Source organism: Canis lupus, chromosome 4, assembly GCF_003254725.2.
Source record: "Canis lupus dingo isolate Sandy chromosome 4, ASM325472v2, whole genome shotgun sequence".
Classification (NCBI taxonomy): Eukaryota; Metazoa; Chordata; class Mammalia; order Carnivora; family Canidae; genus Canis; species Canis lupus.
In genome coordinates this window covers 72826351-72842604 of record NC_064246.1, presented here as the reverse complement: position 1 = coordinate 72842604, position 16254 = coordinate 72826351, and the positions used below count along the sequence as shown (strand labels likewise).

General features: G+C 35.5%; 1 protein-coding gene across 5 annotated transcripts in view; it reads right to left on the bottom strand.

The window, feature by feature from the left end:
• Nucleotides 1–16254, bottom strand: part of LMBRD2 (LMBR1 domain containing 2) — a 43936-nt gene that overhangs the window by 25434 nt on the left and 2248 nt on the right. For all 5 annotated transcript variants that reach the window (XM_025436471.3, XM_025436474.3, XM_025436470.3 and 2 more), the window contains exons 2-6: nucleotides 9924–10160; nucleotides 9562–9659; nucleotides 7875–7970; nucleotides 4652–4819; nucleotides 3477–3687 (exon numbers count right to left, since the gene is read on the bottom strand). In XM_025436471.3, the coding sequence (XP_025292256.1) occupies nucleotides 3477–3687; nucleotides 4652–4819; nucleotides 7875–7970; nucleotides 9562–9659; nucleotides 9924–10097 (747 nt within the window). In that variant the 5' untranslated portion in view covers nucleotides 10098–10160. The remainder of the gene's footprint in view (nucleotides 1–3476; nucleotides 3688–4651; nucleotides 4820–7874; nucleotides 7971–9561; nucleotides 9660–9923; nucleotides 10161–16254) is intronic.

Here is a 16254-nt window from a genome sequence, read left to right as displayed (position 1 = left end):
GTCAGGAGTTTAGCTTAAGGAAGAAAACACATTATTCAAAAAGAAATGGTATGGAAAATACTATGTAATCCAGTGTGGGAGGCTTTCTGATAAACTTATTACTTAAGCTGAGATAAAAAGAATGAGTAGGAGGTAGGTCAGCCAACCAAAGGAAGGGGCAAGACTATTCCAAACAGAGGGGCAGCCTGTATGAAGGCCTCCAAGCAGAAGTGCATGAAGAGTTTCAAGGAACTGAAAGAAGTAATGTGACCATGGGAAGAAAAGGAGAGTAAGCGCCTGAGCAGCACTTGATCCGGCTGAAGAAAACCAAAGCCCTCCAGAAGGCCTTGGTAACAGTTCATCTGAGGTCAGTTGAGTGAGGCCTAACTGCAGGAGTGTGACAGGATTAAGACTTGGGTTTTTAAAAGACTCTCGAATCATCATTGCATTGTATTACTAAATTGCCTTCAAATTTTGTTGACTTGTTAGTACAACTTTGAATATGAACCATACAGTCTGCTTATAAATTATGCATGAAAATACTGTATTTTTCCTTTAAAATTTTTGAGCCATATTATACAAAAATAAGTACTGAAACAGTTAACTAATGATATTTACTATATCTGTTATAAATTTAAGATTCCTTTAAAAGTTCGTAACTTCCATGAAGTGTAGAAAGTATTTGAAATATTGCTTATTTTCTTCATCTAAAATAATGTAACTTAGACTCCTGACTCTGGGAAATGAACTAGGGGTGGTGGAAGGGGAGGAGGGCAGAGGGTGGGGGTGAATGGGTGACGGGCACTGAGGGGGGCACTTGACAGGATGAGCACTGGGTGTTATTCTGTATGTTGGCAAATTGAAAATCAATAAAAAATAAATTTATTATTAAAAAATAAAATAAATACAATACAATACAATACAATACAATACAATACAATACAATACAATAAAATAATGTAACTTAGGGCAGCCCTGGTGGCTCAGTGGTTTAGCGCCACCTTCAGCCCAGGGTGTGATCCTGGAGACCCGGGATCGAGTCCCACGTCAGGGTCCCTGCATGGAGCCTGCTTCTCCCTCTACCTGTGTCTCTGCCTCTCTGTGTGTGTGTGTCTCTCATGAATAAATAAATAAAATCTTTAAAAAATAAATAAAATAATATAACGTAACTTAGAGCACTGACATCACTGTGCCTCATCACTAGGCAGGGCAAACAGCATCTATGAAGTCAGGCTAATGGGCAATTTTAAATAGTGGCTGTTTCTCCCTCCCCCAAATTCTCCACCTCAAAAAATGACAAATGGTAGAGATGATCTCTTATGCCTCTAGCAAATACCTTTTGAATGGTTTGACACGGCTTATAAGTTTATTAATGCTCCAAAGAAAAATAACAGACACACAGATGAATATATTCATCACAGAGAAAAACATAAAAACACTAAGCTGGTTTTTACAAAACTGTATTTGGGAGATTTTATGGATAAGTGAATAATATAATTAATAATTACCAAAAAAAAAAGGTGATTGACTTTTGTTATGTTAAAAATGTATTCAAAACCAGTCTATTTTGAACATTTTTGCTCAAAGTATTCATATTCTTGTTCCATGCCTTATTTTGCACACCTCCATCAGACAGATCATCCTAAAAAACATAGAGGATCAGGTCTCTTCCCACTGCAGGGTGTTAAAATGATTCCCTACTGCTTTCAAAAGATAGTCTGGACTTTTCAGTCTGACATTCATGGGCCTGCTATTTTGGCTACAACCTGTCTTCTAAATCTTACAAGCTTTGTCTTTTCCACATCAACCTTATGGTCAATTAATTTGGTTTTAAAACCTGGTATCTGACCAGGATGCTGTCAGCTATGAAAATTCTATCCATCCTTCAAGGCCCAGATCACACTTCACTTCCTTTTCTGATCACTATTCAGAAGTGAAGCCTCTCTTTACTACCACTGTGCCTTTGTATCCTTCACATCACATTGGCCACAGACTGTATAATTTTCCACTCTAGACAGTTAGTATCCTAATGGCCAGTTCTGCATGGCACTTAACTCATCAAGAAGACAAGTATTTATTAAATGATGAAAACATTTTCTCAAGCTTACAAATTTGTAGATGTTCAGAAAAACATAAAAGACCCCAAGTTCCCTTGAAACAAATGGGCAAAGAAACTCACATGTGACAAATCATGCATTGTTTGATGGGGGGTGAAAGGGTGGGAGTTCTGCTATGTACGTGGACCTGCTGCTATTTTCAAATCATCCATTAGGGAAAGAAGGGTTTCTCAAAATAAATATATAAATGTATCAAATTAATATTTTGTACACTTTTCTAAAAATTTTTAAATCCCTTACATATGTGTTAAAATAACAAAGAAAGCACCAGTGCCAGTCCTAATTTCTGACACCCTGTTCCTTAGTAGAAGGTTCTTACTTAACAAATAACAACAACAAAATCCATCTTTCTTCAGACATTGATGATTCCTCCTAGTCAAATCGAGGTCTTGCTGTAATTAATGGGATTTACATTTCTTGAAGGAATACTGAATAACTGATATAAGTCATATTCCTCAAACCTGGAAAAACTGAATCTAGTATCAACTTTTAAGGGAAACACTATCAAATTTAAATTATCTTTTAAATATGTTTTCATCGGGACGCCTGGATGGCTCAGCAGTTGAGCTCTGCTTTCGGCTCAGGGTGTGATCCTGGAGTTCAGGATCAAGTCCCACATCGGGCTCCCTGAGGGGAGCCTGCTTCTCCCTCTACCTGTGTCTTTGCCTCTCTCTCTCTCTGTGTCTCTCATGAATGAATAAATAAAATCTTTTAAATAAATAAATAAATATTATTATCAAATATAAATTTTCATATTTTTCCTCAAGAACTCAAATTTTCAAATATAAATTTCCAAATAAACCAGATATAAACATAAAATTAGTTACACATAAATTATTTATTTTGAAAAATGTAGTAGTAGCCATCAGAAGCCTGAGGAAATGTAACAGAATACTATTTGTAGACTTACTCTTACATTTTGAATTGTCTTCTACCATTCTTACATTTTGTAGGGAAAAATGTAAAAAAGCCACACCAGATTTTTCAGTGACAACACATATTCTTCTGTTCATTTATTCATTCACTTAAAAAAAATGGGTGCTGAATATTTAAGTGTCTAGAGGACCAAGGAATGCATGTCAGCATAACCATATAATTGATCAACTAACCTGGGAGAGGGGTGCTATTCAAAGTTATCCCAAAATAACAAGCATAACCCTGCACTGTTGAATATATTCTCGTTTAATCTTTGTTGGTTGGAAGGTAGAGAGGACATCTTGTGAAGCTGAACTGCCAATAAGAAGTCATGCTAATGGATGGACCATTCTGAAGGATCACACATCACCAAATTTTCAGTGTAAAGCCCATCAGTGTGCTAAGAACAACAGCAGCAACAAACCAACCGTGACTGGCTGTAATGTGAGGTTTAAATATGCTCACCTCCATGACATCTTCTAAAGTCTCTTCTGCATCTGCTTTCTCTGTCATCAGTTTGGCTGCCTTAAAATACGTTTTCATAAGCAGATAACCTCTTTTTGCTCCATTCCAGTATGACCGAGGAATTTCTACCAAACCGTACCCCAACAGCAGCACAAGAAGGAACAGGCCCCACGTATTTGCTGCAGCTATCCCGATTGTCTGAAGCTGGTTCCTGAGGAGGAGGAAACATAAGCAGACAGCTGTGACAGTTATTTTTCCACGAAAAATATAAAATAAAGCTAACTAGTGTTAAATCGTTTTTTAGAAAATGGCCCTAAGTGATGGCTAGGATTCTATATGAAAAAAATTATCTTCCAAGCCTCAGTTACTTTTTTAGTGACAGCAGATAGTCTGCACGTTCTAAGAGGAAGTTAGAGTGTGACTGCAGAAATAGAGTTTAACACAGGAAACACTGCTTCTATAATAGTTAAAATTAGAGTCTAGGATAATTCCTGGCAAAAAATATACATATTTTGTCCAAAGAAAAGACAATTTTTTCATTAGGTGCTTTCTTAGTATTAATTAACCAAGAGAAGCCTGAAAAAATTTTAAAGCCTAAAAAATATTTTAACTTACATTGAGGCATACCTACAGGAATGCGATAGTGAGATTCATTACTGCTCCATTACTAAATTTCTGAGATCTATCTCTTCACATATATAGATCACAAGTATAACGCACATTTGTTATTATAATGTCTGAACCTATCATCAAAGAGAAATATGCCTTCAAATGATAGTCAGAACAAAAGAAAAAACATTCACAAATTCCAATGAAAAGGAAAACTAATTATTTTGTCATTACAAAACTATACACCCAAAACTAATATTACACTGTATGTTAACTAACTGGAATTTAAATAAAAACTTTTAAAAAATCATAAGAGTTAACACTTCTAACACATAGCTATTAAACAAAGCATTAGTCCTTTGTCTAATAGCTACATTTAAATATATTATTCCATTTTTTCCTTCTTAGTAAGAGGGATTACTGGGATTTCTTTCTGGGGAACCTATACACATAACTTGACATGTTCCTCAATGAAATGTCTATTTATCTGCATGTATGACTTAAAAATAAATTTTAAAAACTGCAAATATATATAGAAACAATGTTAAGAAGACAAGTTTTCTTACCATTCTAAGTGCAAATGTGGGTTTACAGCTACATAAATTAAAAATGCTCCAAAAATCAGCAAATAGGTGCCGTAATAAATTGCATTCTCAATCAGTGCAGTTTTGATCTTTCCGGTAATGGAAAACCCTCCTGATCTTGCATATGACTGCATAAAAGGTAACAGAATCCTGGACATTTGGAAAAAAAATATGATTAAAGAAACAATTGATATGTCTTCTCATCTCAAACACTAGAATTATGTGAATCTCAATTGTAATGTGTAGTTCTTTTCACAAATAAATATGATTTGAGTAATTATTAATACTGAACAAACTCTAATACATGACTGAGTATTTTGTAATATTAAATTTTGGAGAAAGCAAAGCACATCTCTGGGAGAAAAGGGGGCCACAATGACCAGCAGAGAGTACGACAGTATGAGTGACTTAAGATGAATCTAAGAAAAAAAGACCTTTAGAGTCTTTATGAAGACTTTGGACTGCATTTAGACAATGAGGAACCTTTTTCTTTAAGGGAGCCATGATCAAATTTAAGTCTTTTAAAGACTGATAAGGCTTTAGCAGGAAGAATGGACTGAAAGGTAACAAAATTGGGACTATATAGGAGAAGGTAAGGGGTGGCGATATGGTAAGAAGCAGGAGGGAAGCCTGGCTATGACTACACTGAGGTGAAGTACTTAGGACACATCTCAAACGAGCTGCACAGGAGGTAGTCGGCCATCCAGCTTCAGAATTCAGTAGAAAGGAGTAGAAACACAGATTCAGAGGAGTCCTCACCACATCTGTGGTACTGACATGACATGAGCAGATGAGATTTAGAAAGGTAAATATGTAGAAGGAAAAGGAAAGAGCTGAGGTTGAGCCTGTGAAAGATACTATTTTAAAGGAGAGGGAGAGACACAGGAGGAGGAAGAGCCAGCAAAGGAGACAGAGAAAAAATAGCAGAGAGGTATGGAAGAAAACCATGGAGCAAATGGAGGAGAAAACAGGAGAAGGAAGTGTTTCAAAGTGGAGAGAAAACAATAATCAAATGTTGCCAAGAAGTCAAGTTAATGCAGAACCTGTGTGTATGAGTGATGTGGGGCAAAAAAAAAACAAAAAACAAGGCTTTGATAAGTTGAGGATAGAGTGAGCAATGAGTAAATGAAGATAGTACATGCAGACAATTCATTTGAGAAGTCTGGCTAGGTAGGATATACTGTGGCATATTGATATCACGGAAGATTTTCCAGAAATGAAAAAGAAAAGAACACTGATACACGCAATACAACATAGATGAATCTTCCAAATTTGTGAGCCAAAAAAGGGATGCAGAAAAATACATACCACATAACTCCATGTTTATAAAGCTTAAAAATGGTAAAACTAATCTATAGATGTCAGAATCATGGCTACTTTTGATGGGGGTGGAGTGGCAGAGGTGTATGAGGGAAGCTTCTAGATGTAGCATACACATTATCAATGTTCTATATTATCAACTGAGTGCTAATTATCCGGGTGTATTCACTTTGAAAAAAGTCAAACTAAACACAATTTGTCATTTTTCTATACCAATTTATAATTCAATAAACAAGCCTCCCTCCAAAAATTAAGCTATGATGTACTCATCAATGAGGTTAGAAGCCAGGAAGTTGGAAACGGTTGTATGTGAGAGATTTTTTGTTTTTTTTCTTTCTTTTTTTCAAAAAGATGAGAGAATTGTGTATGCTTTGTTGAAACTGGCAGCTGCAAGTATAGGTAACAAGAGCTGAAGGGGATGGGTCCATATTTCAGGAAGAGAGATTTCACTCTGAAGTCAACTTTGAGAGTGACTCATTCTTTGAGAGGAAGGGAAAAGGATGGGTTGGTAGGTGTGCTGGTGAGAAGCTGAAAGAGCTGCCATCTGATGACTTGTATTTTCACTGTGAAGTAGAAAGTGAAGTCCTCTGCAAGGGGAGAAGGGATTGATTCTAGGACATAAAAGAGAGAGAAAGAGCCACAAAGGGAACAGTAGAGTTTGAGATTTGGAGTCATTAGAAAGACTTACCGTGGATGAAGAGTGAGCAGACTAGAGACACAAAGGAGGAAAGTCTGGCAATACTGGGGGCTCACATAAGTTTAATGAACATGAATCTACAGGGGCACTACTCTACTCTGCTCTGATTTTTCTCTTGCCATGTTCACTAGCTTCAGTTTTAGAGCTTAGTTGCCTGCAGAATATCTAAAATGCTCAGTACGTAGTGAATAATGTGTTTGGAGCACAGCAGAAAGACAAAGCTTTGGGGTGCTGGGTGGCTCAGTCTGTTAAGACTCCGATTCTTGATTTTGGCTCAAGTCATGACCTTTGGGTTGTGAGAGCGAGCCCTGTGACAGGATCCATGCTGGGATGCTGGGAGTGGAGCCTTCTTCTTCTTTTTTTTTTTTTTTGGAATGGAGCCTTCTTAAGATTCTCAGTCTCTCTCCCCCTGCCTCTCCCACCACCCCATCTCTTAAGCAAACAAAGACAAAGCTATAGTAGGTAGAAAGAAACATTTGGAATACATTGTGGCTATGGCAATAATCAGAGCCATATAGGGAAGGTCAGGTAGCAAGATGACCAAAAATGGGACCCCAGGACACATCAACATTTATGAAAATGGGCCACAGAAATAGAACTTGTGAAGGAAATGCAGCAGGTTGGGCTAAGCAGAAAGAAAGAAAACCAACAGACAATGATGACCTTAACAAGAGCAGTTTCATGTAAAACTAGGACTAGAAGACTGAATTGAAGGTCAAGAGAGAAGGCAGTAACTAGAAGGGAACAGTGATAGGGAAAAGTTTTCATTTTCTATTTCTCATTTGTCTGGTTTTTTTCTTTTCATTTCTTTTAAGATAGGAGAGAAACTGAATGAGCAGAAAAGTAGAATGTGCAGATTTATTTTTATTTTTTTTAATTTTTATTTATTTATGATAGTCACACACACACACACACACAGAGAGAGAGAGAGGCAGAGACACAGGCAGAGGGAGAAGCAGGCTCCATGCACTGGGAGCCCGACGTGGGACTTGATCCCAGGTCTCCAGGATCGTGCCCTGGGCCAAAGGCAGGCGCCAAACCGCTGCGCCACCCAGGGATCCCCGAATGTGCAGATTTAAAAAAGAGTAACACTTGAATAAATTCTAGAATATGAAGGTTCACGAAGTATAATCTTTTTTTTAACTGTAACCAAATTTAAAGAATTTTTAATCCTTCACTACCACTTACCATGTTAAAAATTGTGATGTCCAATATACTACCCTCCAGAAAATTGGCATGATTCCATCAGGAATGTAACTCCATGGCTTGAAACATGGATGCTGGCTGTTTAATAATAATTTATAGCTAATTAATAAATAATTACTTAAATTATACAATTAATTTGTGCATGGCAAAGTTCATTTACATTCAGATGCAAATTACTGACTCTAACTTCTAAAATTTCATAGAAAACTTAAAACTCAAAGCTAACTACCAAACTAAAAAAACAGAGAGGAAACAAAACAGTTTGTTCTAGAAGAGGAATGCCATTTAAATTTTCAACTTTCAGTGTATTTTTAGTTCTTGAGTAAAAAGACAGCATGATACTCACCTAACAGACTGAAAATGTGACAGCCTTTAAAAGGGAATGTGTATTGAAACTAAATCTTTGATTTGATTGCCTTTAAAATACATACCCCCTAAAAAAAATACATACCCCCTAAAAAAAATTAAAAGAAAAGAAATACATACCCCATTTGAGGGGCTGGTTATTTTCCAGGGAGGAGGGGTAGGGAAGCAAAAGACATTAGGTGATTAACTCCTGAAACTGGAGCCCTAACTAATCAGTCACTGCAGCACAGTTCCCATAGACAGAGACCAGTATCTGTAAAATTCTGTTTGAATTTTCTGAAGATACATGCATCTGACCACAGTATCTTCCATTAACAGTCTTCCTAGACCCTAAGTATATCATTTAGCCCAGGAGCTTCTAACAATTCATAATGGTTACTTATCTAGATCCAATTTTTAATGTGCTTCAAAGGAGAGTAATGTTTCAAATTTACCCTTATTCAGGTTAGATTAAAAAAAATAAATAAATAAAAGCTGCAAAAAGAAGCATGCAAACACTACCTAAAGCATTGTTAAAAGCTAGTCAACATTTATTAAAGTTTTTTACTTGGAAGTTGGATATGAATTTACATAATCTTTCAATGATTTGAACTTTATTCATTCTTGGTCTAAAAGTAAAAATGATTTCAGGGTGCCTGGCTGGCTCAATCAATAGAATGTGCAACTCTTGATCTCCGGATTGTGAGTTTGAGTCCCATGTTGGGTACAGAGATTACTGGGTGTTATGCTATATGTTGGCAAATTGAACTCCAATAAAAAAAAATATGTAAAAAAAATGAATAAATAAAATTTTAAAAAAATAAAATCTTCTAAAGAGCAAAAATAAAAAATTAAACTATAATGATTTCAAAGGATGCACAATATGAAAGGAACATCCTACATATAGAATAAGCTCCTTACCCTTTATACAACCTTATAAATCAGGCAAAAGAGAAAATGAATGCCCCATTTTTTAGACCAGAGTAAGACTGAAAAGAAAAATAGCCATTGGAAGTCACATTCTTAGTAAGAGGCAGAACCAGGGCTAAAAATGATCAGGTCTTCACCACATTTCTCCTTAGTGTCTACTGAAAGGCTTTGGGTACCAATAAATATTTAAAATTTATTTAAGATTTAAATTTAAATAAAATACAAGGTAATTAAAAGTCTACTAGCAAAGGATAGAAGGTGGGGTAGTGGGGTGAATAGAGAACAAGGATCAATTTTTATAAATACAAAATCCTAAAGGTAAGAATTGATAATTTTAAAGCAATTTTCCTCTACCCTATTAAAATAAATAAACAAAAAAACAGGAAGCAAATACCTGGGAACTGGGGCAGCAGTTGCATATAATCCTGTGATGTTGCTATTCTCAGGAGGGCTTGAGTTTGCAGCAGCATGCTTGCACCGATTGTATATAGTCTAAATGAACACATGGTTTAAAAGTGAAAAAGTGAAAAATCAAAAGGTTACCAAGTACTTAAGGGGTACTGGAGGGTACCAACCTATCCACCAATTACCTTCCTGTCTAGGCTTTTTAATGATTAAATTCCTACAGTAAGATTTAAATACAAAATATTAAATATAACCTTATATAACTTAGCTCTCTTAAGAACTAACATATCTCAAACATGCTGTATGATTAAAATTGCCTTTTGAATTGCAAAACTCAGTTTCACCTCTTACCGTACTAACATCCAGAGGCAATATGAAGACGATAAGAAAACAGAGATACCAAGCTAGTAGTGTTCCAACAATTACGAGTCTATGCTGTTTCTTGAAGTCTCCATATCGATGAAGTAGGAATAACGCCAGAAAAAAGACAAAAACAATCTCAAGTCCCAAAGCTGCACCACTCATTATTGAATGTTCACTCTGACTAACCAAAGTCACTCATGTACAGGTCTGGGTCATATCTGTAAGCTGGAAAAGAAAAAAAAAAGCAGCATTAACAAAGGAAATAGCCACTTGGAAAATTCCTAAATATTTACTAATGTATTAATAAATTCTTTAGAAAATTATTAGGCTTAACATTGAACTACAAATAAAAGGAAAAGGATAATTCCTACTCTCAAATATATATCTTATTTTTTAAGCAGATCTTTAAAAACTCACATAAATTATATCTTCAGGAAAAAGGTTATCCTAATGAAAATTGCACTTGTTCTCAAAATATTACAAAATAAGAATACTGAATGTGAATAGTTTCAATACCGTGTCATTTGGAGTTGGTTCCTTAAGTTCTAAGTCCCAACAGAAATTTTATACAAATACACTATTGACTAGATCCTAGGAAACTAGGTATTTTGTAAAATAAAGTTTTCTGAGTCATCTGTAGCCCATTACTTAAAATGTTCCAAAAGAGGGAGAGGCAGCATGAAAAAGACCATTTGAAAGTAACATTTCCTTTGTGTGAAAGTTTTATTTTTTGTGATAATCTTGTCTAACAAATTTAACAACTTGAAATTCTTATTTATTTACTGCTTCACAAAGTACAGTTAACCCTTGAACAAAGAGGTTTGAACTGTATGGGTCCACTGCTACACAGATTTTTTGATAAACAGACTACTATAAATGTATTTTCTCTTCTTTATGATTTTCTTAATAACACTTTTTTTGTAGCCTAATTATGACTGATCAGTTATAAACTTGCTATTAGCTACAAATATTTTTTTACAATGGTTGTCAATTTTTTAGCCTGATTTAGTACTTTAAAATCTTGTAGATGAATAAACAGAATTATGGATCCTTTATTCAATAATAAAGAAATGATTTGGTTATATCTCTTCCCATTTTCAGTCCATCAGTCTCCTATTCTTGCTATAAACAATTCCTACAAATGTAGCGGCTTAAAACAACACTCTTATATCATAGTTTCTGTGGGTCAGATGTCCAGGCACAACTTGGTTCAACTAAATTCTCAAGATTGAAATCAGTGTCAGCAAGTTAGCGTTCCTCTCTGGAAGACTCTGAGGAAGAATGTACTTTTAAGTTCATTTAGGCTGTTGGCAAAATTCAGTTTATGTTTATAGGCCTGAGATCTCCATTTCCTTGCAGGCTGGCATTTGCCCTTAGTTCCAGAGGCCTTTTTCCAGTCTTTGCATGTGGCCCTGTGTATCTCAAGAGTTAGCAATGGCTTGTCAAATTGTTCTCAGGCTTGGAATCTCAGATGTTCTTTACCCTCAGCTGGGAGAAAATTGCTTAAAAGGGCTCATCTGGGGATCCCTGGGTGGCGCAGCGGTTTAGCGCCTGCCTTTGGCCCAGGGCGTGATCCTGGAGACCCGGGATCGAATCCCACGTCGGGCTCCCGGTGCATGGAGCCTGCTTCTCCCTCTGCCTCTCTCTCTCTCTCTGTGTGTGACTATCATAAATAAATAAAAATTTTTTAAAAAAAGGGCTCATCTGATCTCATCAGGAAAATCTGGATAATTGAGTCAGATTTACAGGTTCCAATGATTAAGGCATAGCTATCTTTTGGGGGCGTCTATTATTCTGTTTACAACACCATCTATTTCTGTTCAAGCTGAACTCTTGTTGTTTTGTTATGACACAAGGTTAGGCCTAGAGGTCCCATTAAATTGGAGATGAAAATTGAGGTTTTCCTAATCTGAGATGAGAAAATAATAGTTTTAAAGTCTGTATCTTTGACCTTGTACCTAAATTCAAGTGAGGAATTATTTTTCGTCAGAATGATAGCATTTTCCAAGGTTCCTTATGAATTCCTAGCCTGTTTTAGTTATTTCAATTGAATAATTTTGTGTTCAAAGCTAGGGGCACCTTATTCTCTAACTCAGCTAGTTATTTGTATCTTAAATTCATAAAATCACTGTCAGTTAAAATCTAATAAAGATAAATATTAGACAACTCAGGTTTGGCTTACTGAAAAAACTCCTCACCAGGGAGCATAGCAATTTGACAATACATACCAAAAACCTTGAAAAAGGCACATATCCTTTGTCCTAGCAATTCCTCTTCAAATAACTTAAAGGAAAAACAAGATGGGAACAAAGATTTATCTATAATGTTCCTTTTCATGGCAGCATTATTTAAACAGGAAAACCTAGAAACAAATGTTTGTACGAAATAGTCCAGGAAGTCTTAAAGATGTCCTCTAGTCTCATCACTGTCCACTGCCTTTTTGAAAAAAGCAGCCAAGGGTTTCATAAATCACTAATCCTGCTAACCTGTCGACTCATGGGAGCAGGGATCTGCATGCAGGTTCCCTGCCCATGAGTCAAGGACCACATAACAGCAAAACTCCATTGCAGAAAGTGATTCAAGGAGGCCACCAGATTCCCCCAGTCTAGAAGAAAGGGGAGATCCACAGGGACACTTTAGAGATGTCAAAAGGGATGGGAGTGGGCCTAAGGGAGTATAGTATGCATAAGAAACACATGGACAAATATACATCAAAATGCTAACAGTGGTTGTCATAAAATAGTAAAGAGAGGATTGCTATATTCTTCTTTGTGCTTTTGTGTATACGTGTTTTTAATTTGAAATAATGAACATAGGCTATTTTGTAATTTCAAAATTATTTAAAAATCAATGTAGTAATACGAAAGTAAAGTACATGGCAAATAGGAAACGAGAAATTCTGCCATGGTTTGAAGTGCCTAAAGTCACAACTATTTTAAAATACGAATGTTTTGTTATACTCTGGGAAACCTGGGTTCCAAATCCTAACTCTATTTAATTGTGTAATTTTATGCAATTTAAACTGTTACATGAGGATAAATAATCATTACACAGGTTGCTATGAAGATCAAATGAAATACAAAAGTGAAACACCAAATAGGGAGTTCTAGGCACAGAGTAGATCCTCAATAAATGCTAGTTGGGAATCTCCACCTCCTCATATAATGTGCTTCTAGAAAATAACTAGTTGCTTCAAAAGTCTCAAAGCACAGGTTTACTCTAAATAGCCTCCTCTGCCACCATCTCCCCCCACCCTCCCAAATATGAATGGATACCAAATGCTTTTTGCTTCTCATTCTCTGCAGTTACCAGAGCCTGGGCCTCCCCTGATTCCTACAAAACAAAAAAATTATCTTTGCTCCAAGAAACTGCTCCCGTTTCTTCTCTTGACAAATTGAGATTACCTCTTCAGGTCTACAAGGTAACCCAAACACTCCTTCAACTGTCTGTTGGAAAGACAGAACACATTTCAGAGCCATGTCAAGAAGATGTACTAGGGGATCCCTGGGTGGCTCAGCGGTTTGGCGCCTGCCTTCGGCCCAGGACATGATCCTGGCCCAGAATCAAGTCCAGCGTTGGGCTCCCGGCATGAAGCCTGCTTCTCCCTCTGCCTGTGTCTCTGCCTCTCTCTCTCTCTCTCTCTCTCTATCGTGAATAAATAAATAAAATTAAAAAAAAAAAGATGTACTAGATGTCATGTAGAAAGATGATACCATTTTTCTAGCACATGATCAAAACGGAGGTGGATTAGAATGGATCATTTGCTGACCTGCAACCATGTATATATAGCTGTGCAAAAATATACTCAAGGGCAAAAGAGGAAATATGCCTCTGATGGCAAAACTGGTCCTTCTAGTAATATTCCTCAAATATTAAAATACTGTGTTTAGGCTAGATGACAAAAATGAAAGAAGACCATGCAAAAATTTGGAGGCAAATCAAAATCCAGTTCCATGTGATTAGAAATTGAAAGAGAAATTTAGAGCTACCATAGGTTGGCATTAACACCGCAGCAGCAAATGTAGATTTTACTCAAAATAAAATGCCAGTTCATTCATTCAAATTTTAGTGCTTGATATCCAGATATAGTCTATCTTTCAAAATATCAGTTCTGAAAATCTTTGAACACTTAAAATCCAATTTAGTCATTTACCAATTATCGAGATAATCATACAATGCCTTTCAAACGCCTTACATAATTAGCTTGTTAATGTTACTGACTTAGGGTACTACTGTTTCCCAAGTATTTTATGGCTGATAGTGTTTTTGTTGTTGTTGTTGTTGTTGTTGTTGTTGTTGTTGTTTTAGGCTAACCACTCTTTAAGTGGAAAATTTACAGGTAAGGTAATTTTGGAACTTGAAGCATCCCAAAGATCTTCAAAAAGAACGAGAAAGAGAAGACAAAGAAGGATAGAAGGAAAGATTTGTGGTAGCAACTCCACAAGAGATCACAGGCAAAAATTCCGTTCAAATAAAAAAAAAAATTCTGTTCAAATCTAAGATTCTGAAACTGAATGAAAAATTTCTAGCCAGAACTCAGTGATTAATCAAACTCTGCATAATCTATGTATCTTTATTCAGAAATGTGAAATAATAAAAACTAGGAGACAATTCAAGATCTGAATAATGAAAAACTGGAAGTATCAGAACTAGATGTGAATGGTGAAAGTCAACAATTCTCTACCACCAATACAATGTTAAATCTTCAAAAAAAAAAAAAAACTATGTTAAATCTTCCAAATATGACCACCATTATTCCGTTTAAAGATTTCAGGTACAGGGGGAATTCAGCTTAGGATACAATAGAATACCACAAGAGAATGTAGCTCCTACTCTAAAAATACAAAATAGTTGTAATATTTTTTGAAGCCATTTTCAAAAAATGAGCTGAGTTGCTAAACCAACCAGGTAAACTGAATTCCAGAGTGTGACAGGCCCTTCTGAAGACAGACAGACATGTACAAAGTGCTTAACCTTTGTTAAGACATGAGAGAGAGAGAGAGCAACCCTAAAAGCAAGTGAGAAGAAAACAACTAGAATTGTAATGGATTCTTAAAGATTTCAGGTAAAGAGATTATAAGACTTATTTTGGTAATTAAAGAATAATCCTTAGAATCTTTCTTAATAATTAAAAAAAGAAGAGCTAACATTTAGCATGAGTTTACTAGATTCCAAGCATTATGCTAGCACTTAACATACTTTATCAAATTAGACTACACAACCCAATAAGAAAGGACTATTAATATCCTTGTTGAATAGAGAAAAGGGAAGAGAGAGTAAGTGGTTTGTCCACATTCCTACAGCCAGTGAGTGGCAAAGCTGGGATTCAAACCTACTCATCCTCACTACAATTGGGATACTACACAGTCTCTTTTCGAATTCAGACATACTTTATTAACCCAATTTAAACTCTTTAAACAATTTCTTTTGGTCAGTTTTCAGAGTGAGCAAATTTAAAACATTCTATTAGTTATTCCATTACATATATCAAGATAGAATGCTAGAAAAGAAGTGTTTAATATAGAATTTAGCAAAGACTTTTAACCTTCCAGGTAAGATTGCTATTACTTAAGGGTAATATATGACTCTAATCTACATGGGGAAGCTAGGAGAGAAAACATAGACCAAATTAGAATAGGGAAAGGACCCTTCTGTTACTCCAAACTGTCCATCACAGCATTAAACTATAGAGATCTAAGGATCTAAATTAATGGAGGGAAAGGATCCTTTTGAAATTTGGCAGGTAAAAACTTCTTACTATGTAATCGTTCTTAGCCTTTTGTTCCCCACAGCTAAATAATATGAAAAAAACCCTAAAGAGTTCTTTAAGGTTTATTTTATGCTATGATAGAACTAAGCAAAAAAGTACATCACTGTTCTAGTTAAATATAATCTCTTGTCCTATTTGATTTTCAAAAACACTAATGTACTACTGGAGATTATATATATATATATATATATATACATATAATATTTATATAATTATATAATATATATAATATACCTTTCACTTAAAATGGGACATGGAGTGTAGTGGGTGAAGATTAAATAAATAAAATTAATCAGCAAAAAAAAATAATCCGTATCAGTAGCAGTCACAATGAATTTTTGAAAAGACCAGATAGCAATATCTATGTAGCTGATAATCTCTTCAATGAACACAACTCCTTTTATCAAACAGACTCCCATGTACCAACGTAAACTTTTATTTACTATACAAAGAGATCGCCATGATTAGAATAATGCAGAACAAAAAAATGATTGCTATTTCAGTAAAGATTTCAGTAAGTTAAAGTATTTTTGCTACCAGGGAAAACTG